General features: G+C 33.2%; 1 protein-coding gene across 2 annotated transcripts; it reads left to right on the top strand.

The window, feature by feature from the left end:
* The first annotated feature begins 1,500 nt into the window (after nt 1–1,500).
* Nucleotides 1,501–5,845, top strand: LOC132039594 (transcription factor bHLH68). 2 transcript variants are annotated; one of them, XM_059430090.1, is made up of 9 exons: nt 1,501–2,079; nt 2,420–2,744; nt 3,006–3,086; nt 3,353–3,418; nt 3,691–3,831; nt 3,925–3,990; nt 4,935–4,976; nt 5,171–5,215; nt 5,358–5,845. In XM_059430090.1, exons 1-9 carry the CDS (start codon nt 1,844–1,846, stop codon nt 5,490–5,492), a joined length of 1,137 nt encoding a protein of 378 aa, XP_059286073.1. In that variant the 5' UTR covers nt 1,501–1,843; the 3' UTR covers nt 5,493–5,845. The 2 variants fall into 2 exon arrangements, with proteins under 2 accessions (XP_059286073.1, XP_059286074.1); XM_059430091.1 differs by having other exon boundaries at nt 1,508–2,079; nt 3,691–3,756.
* The last annotated feature ends 421 nt before the right edge of the window (nt 5,846–6,266 follow it).

Below are 6,266 nucleotides of genomic sequence, written 5' to 3'. Positions count from 1 at the left end.
TTTCCTAATTTGAAAACAAATTCACTTTATGAATGATTTACAACCACACAAATATTCAAGACTTATTTTGAATCAAAAGTTTCAAAAGTCTTTCCTCTTTCTTAAATCAGTCAAATGGGTTCACATAAATTGAAACGGATGGAGTATTAGACATACAAATAAGGTCGGATGACTTGAAAGATTTTGTGACATTGATATTTTACAAAACAAATATAGTATAATCCATCTGGTGGGGTCTGAGGAGGGTAGATTGTACGCAGACCATACTTCCCACCTTGTAAAGGTAGAGAGAGACTATTTCCGATAGACGTTTGGCTCAAGGAAAGATGAAAAGGCAGCAGTAATAAAAGATAGTAAGTGAGACAGATATTTTATTCAAAAAAAATTATGAACCTTTATATTGAGACCAAATATGGGAAAGGAGAGTATTGATCTGTTAATTCTTGGCCTTAGTTCTTCTTTTCCATGAAAAGTCGGTGTGCTGATACTTCACGAAAGGTGATTTCCATGAATACCACTACGATCCTCTTAGTTATATATGTACGTATTCAAGATCTTTTGATTAGTATAAACTGCAACGAAAAAGTTATAAATCAAATTGGACTATCTTTAATTAGTAGTAAACACCAAATTATAATTTGCAAAGTCAAAACCCAGATGCAATTAGCATGAGAAGTAATAAATTTGAATAAGATCCTCAAACTATGAGTTTCTACTAGCTATATAAGATAACATTTTGGTACTATACGTTATGTAGTACTGCTTTTCTACATGAAATTTTCGTGTAGTTACAAATCACTTAGAAGTCAATAAATAATGTTCATTAATTTCTTTATCATCTCAGTTAATCAAGAGAGAATAGCAAATATGTGGATTAGGAGGGAGAATGAGGAGATGCGGAAGAGGTTAAATAGTTAGACTATTTTCAAAAAAGTACTCCATGTAGTCCATATGTGATGCTATTTCCTTTTTAATTTATTAAAGAAAGACACATTTCTATATTTAAAAATAAATTAAATTTAAATGTTTATTATTGTTTTAGAAGTGTAAAACATTTTCTTTCTTAAATTTCACACCCACTGGAGCATGTTATACAATCCGTTTGAATCATTAACAATGATGAAAAAATAATATTCCCAAAATTTAACATCCCACATATAATCATGTGAGCCATTTTATATCTACTGACAATGTTACTATAATTTAAAATCTTGTAACAACTTTTTTTCGTTATTTTTATGTTAGCTCTATTAAGAGCATTTTACCTATAACTATTTTATATAGTTAAACTCATAGTTGTATGGTAAGTTTAGGAGTTCAAGAACCATACGTTTTAAAGAAGATGAGATTATATATGGTGCACCAGCAACCACAGGAGTAAAGCTCAATTTCTTTTATCATCTTTTTTTTTTGTTTACTTGATGAGAATTGCAATCACCTTTTGATAAAGCAAAAGCAAGAGAAAAGTAAAGAAGGAAAGGGAAAACATAAAGGGGGAGGGGAAAAAATAAATAAAGGAAAGCTAATAGGAGTAATAAAGAAAAAAGGAGAGAAAAGAGGGATAGAAAGACAAACGTTCTCAAAACCCCATGATTTCACAATTCTCTCTCTCTCTGCCCTCTAAGTATTGCCGTGTTCCTTTTCTTTCCTCTACTTAATTAAGAGTAGGAAGACTTCTCAAAGTTTCTCAAAAAACAAGACTTGTTTGGTAGCTTCAGGAAAAGTAGTATTTGAAAGAATAAAACATACTTTACTATGGATCAGTAAATAAGAAAGAGAAAGGAAGGGGTAGCTATAGCTAGTTAGTTGTAAGAAGCTTAGTTGTTGTTAGGTAGGAGAGAAAATGAATTTGCCGAAATCACCAGTGCAGCAAATGATGAGTGGAAGCCCTAAGTGGTGGAATAACATGAGGCCTCCCATATCTCAACAAGTTGCTGCTACTACTCATCATCATCATCATCATGGTTCTAATTCCTTGTTGCCTCCTAATAATCTTCTTCCTCATTTCTGTCCTTCTTCACTCCCCATATGGAATGACAATCAAGATCACCTTCCTGAATCATGGAGCCAATTACTTCTGTAAATCTCTCTTTCTCTCTATATCTCTCTAGTACCATCATTTGTGTATTTTTGAGGCCATAAGAATCAGAATGTTTTTGAAAGGATCTAAATTTCATTTCATACAAGAACATTTTTTTCAGATATTTGAAACCTAATCTTTATTTTCACTTGACTAGAGACTGCTATGAAAACAAATTTGAGACAAATCCGGTATTTTAAACAGATTTTAATTCCTTTTGGTCTTTGTTTTCTTTTTTCATCTCTTTGTTAAGTAAAAGTCTTGCTTTAGTCTGTTCTTGACTTCTTTGTCTGTGGTCTTATTATGTTTATGAAATACTGACACTTTGGATTTGAATAGAGGTGGCTTGGTAGGGGAAGAAGACAAGGCAGTGCATCTCAGCAATATGCAGGTCAAGAAATTGGAGAACAATTGGGATGAACAAACGTTCCTGAGCCAGCCTGATTCTGTTAACCAAAAAAGCATACCAAATAGCTATATGTATGAACATGGAAATAATGTGGAGTTCCGTCAGAACACAGAATTAACTGCTAAACCAACTTGGTCACAGATGTTGCCAGTCTCATCTCCCAAGTCTTGTGTTACAACTTTGAGCAGCAACATGCTTGATTTTTCTAACAACAACTCAGATTCCAAACACCCACCTCCAGATCATTCATCTGAGGTATGACACTACCGTCAATAGAAAAAATTAATGGAAGATCAGTTCTATTGCTTGCAAAATTTTCTGGTGGTATTCTATACGAAAATATGCATCTTATAGGCTCTTTAAGTATCATTTTGATCTAAGGGAACTTTTCCAGCTTAAATTTATTTCAGCAATTATTATTTTTTGCTTTCTGGAGATATACTAGGATTTTAGTTTGAGATGATTGGAGATTAAGAGTGACAATAATTTTTTTCTTGTGTTTGCCTTTTTGTGAAGTGCAACAGCGGGGCAGCTACAGGTGGGGCACCTAATAAGAAGGCTAGGGTTCAACCATCTTCAACTCAGTCAACCTTCAAGGTAAATAATACTAAAAAGTAGACCAATCAAAATCAAACTTGTTTTTCTTCAGCATGATTGAGTAAAATTACCCCTTTCTTTACCACCTTTAATTTGAGCTAATCCATATCTATCTCTTTCTCATTTTTGTCACAACACTGTTGTCTTTCTTGATTGTCTTGACCTTCAAACATGGTGATTCTTTTCCTTACAATTACATCCACAAAAGACACAAAATCATTTGTCATCTGATCCCATCTATGTAAATTTCTGTGGTTTGGAAACAGGTGAGAAAGGAAAAATTGGGGGACAGAATAACAGCCCTTCACCAAATTGTTTCCCCATTTGGGAAGGTAAGCTTTAGGATATTAATTAACAGGACTAATTACCTAGATTTACCTTTTAAGTGTTGAATTATCACACAATAATATGTATTTTCAGCTTTAAAAGGAATCCCATAGAAAGAAGTTCTTTATACTCCTATAAAGATGACAGTTCTCTTTATTGTCTTCATCTTTCTCCTTTTATCCTTTAGGTTTTCACTTTACAGTTTCTTTATACATAGAAAAATTATATTTTCAGTATTTTAGAATTTTATTTTCTCATTTACTATATTTTTTTGCAGACTGACACAGCTTCTGTCCTGTTAGAAGCTATTGGGTACATCAGATTCCTTCAGAGCCAAATTGAGGTGACATTTCCTCTCTCTTTCATTTTCCCAAACTACCATGAACACAGTGATGGCATGAATATATGTACATATAAGGTTAAAAATTCAGTCTTCAGACACCCTTTTAGTTATTGAAGTTCTAAAAATATATTTCAACTCTCTTTATTTCAACGCCCTTAAAAATTGCAGGCCCTTAGCTTGCCGTACCTAGGCAGTGGATCAGGAAACATGAGGCAGCAACATCAACAACAATCTGTAAGATTCTAAAATATCTCAACTTCTCTATTTTTTAACCTGCCTATTCCTTAGCTCTCCAGCCCCCTACCACAGGGTTCATGTATCGGTTTATTATCACAGCTCAATTTGTACGTTAGTTTGAGTAACTGTTGATGTCCTAAGCTTTACTTATTGTCCTAAACAACTAGTCTTGTTGATGTTCTAAGCTTTACTTTTTGTCCTAAACAACTAACCTTTAAAGTATTATTTTCAAACTGTGTCAATTATATATACATACTTTTTCTTAAAGAAATAGTACACATAAAACACACATATATATAGTACTATAATTTTGTATAATCTATGTCGGCTTACTTTCACGATTCAACTTGTACATAAGTTTGAGTATGGGGCTGTAAATGTTCTAAAGCGTTACATTTGCCTTAAATTAACTTTACTTTGTATTATTTCAAGTGATATCTATTATGTATACATATTTAAAAAAATTAATACTCCCTCTGTTTTAATTTGTTTGAACCTATTCCCTTTTTAGTCAGTGCCAAAATGAATGACCTCTTTCCTAATTTGAAAACAAATTCACTTTATGAATGATTAACAGTCACACAAATTTTCAAGGCTTATTTTGAACCACAAGTTTCAAAAGCTCTTCCTCTTTCTTAAATGTCAAATTAATAATCAAATGAGTTCATATAAATTAAAACGGAGGGAGTATTATTTAATTATTTCGATGAACCGGTGTGAGATAACATTCCTTGCATTGTAGAATTAGGGTGCCTCCGACGGTAATGGGATAGGTGGGGCCGGGGCCCGGGGGTGGGCGGACCACTGTTTGCATGTGATAGCTGTTGTCTATAGAGTTGTGGCAAATGAGGCATATGACGTGAAATTGAATTAAAATGTCTGTAGTATATAGTTGCATTTATTGATTACTGATTATTATGTACTATATATTTGCTTTACAGGTTCATGAGAGGAATAGTTTATTTCCTGAAGACCCTGGTCAGGTATTCTTTATTGGATCCATTTAATTGAACTACGTTTTGGGAATGCCTTTAATTCTATCACGTCACACAATGTTTGCAACTTTAACAAACTTAGTCTCAGTTATAAAATGTGTAGTTTCCATTCAAAATTAATAGAATAAAAGATTGTGTTGTACTGTCGTTAACTATTTTCACGTTAATGTGGATTACTGCAGCTATCCAATGACAACTGCCTGAAAAGGAAAGCAACTAGTGAGAAGGTAGTTGTTTTATGTCTTTGAATTATTAATTTTTACAGACCAACAAAAAGTGTATATTACTATTTCGATTTAGAGATTATTCTTTTTTTTCTATTCTTTTGAAAGGACAGTCCCTAATTCTTCTCTTTTGAATGATCTAAAGGATTATAATGAAGAACCAAAAACGGATCTGCGTAGTAGAGGGTTGTGTCTGGTTCCACTGTCATGCACACTGCAAGTTGGGAGTGACAATGGAGCAGATTACTGGGCTCCGGCATTCGGAGGAGGTTTCCGGTGAATGGAAAAAATAAAAAATTTGGTCACGTACGGCACACTTGTGATGATACAAAAACCAAGTTGCACCAAATTAAGTGCTAGTAGCTATAACATCATGATCACTCAATCTGCTAAAAATCTAAGGTTGATTGCTTATGATGCTATACATTTTCTTCTGAATTAATTTACCATGCAACGGTGTGCTGTAATATTATATAGTCAAGCTTGCAGTTTGGCCTTAGAACTCAGTACCTATTGTCTAGTTTTTCCCCTTTCATCGGCAAGTACAATGATCATTTCATGACTTTATGTATATGCCATTCCTCTACGATAAGTATTCATTTTTATGCTTCTCCTAAGCAGCATCTTTTCTCCCACTCCCTCGTGTCTTTGGTGATTTATACCTGTTACAAACAAGAATTTCATTATCGTGTCGGCTACCAATGAGATATGGCAAGGACCAAAGAGAAAGGTGTTTACCCGAATTTCGGTAACAATTGAATTTATAAGTGAGGTATAGGATACGTGGATGAATTTTAATCTATTTTGGTTGATACGAAATATACATGGATTTGTTTAATATATATATATATATATATATATATATATATATATATATATATATGCTAATGCTGTGAGTAAGTATATTGATATTGCTGACTAAGCTAGATATATATGTACATATATGGCAGTGTATTATGTCGAATGGATGAATAAAGCTAAAGAACACTACTGATTCGGACTAAAATCAGGGAGAGAGAGAGAGAGAGAGAGAACTTCAATATATTTTTCTATT

This window comes from Lycium ferocissimum, chromosome 12, assembly GCF_029784015.1.
Source record: "Lycium ferocissimum isolate CSIRO_LF1 chromosome 12, AGI_CSIRO_Lferr_CH_V1, whole genome shotgun sequence".
Classification (NCBI taxonomy): domain Eukaryota; kingdom Viridiplantae; phylum Streptophyta; class Magnoliopsida; order Solanales; family Solanaceae; genus Lycium; species Lycium ferocissimum.
The sequence above is the reverse complement of the archived record's forward strand: the minus strand, read 5'-3'. Positions and strand labels throughout refer to the sequence as shown.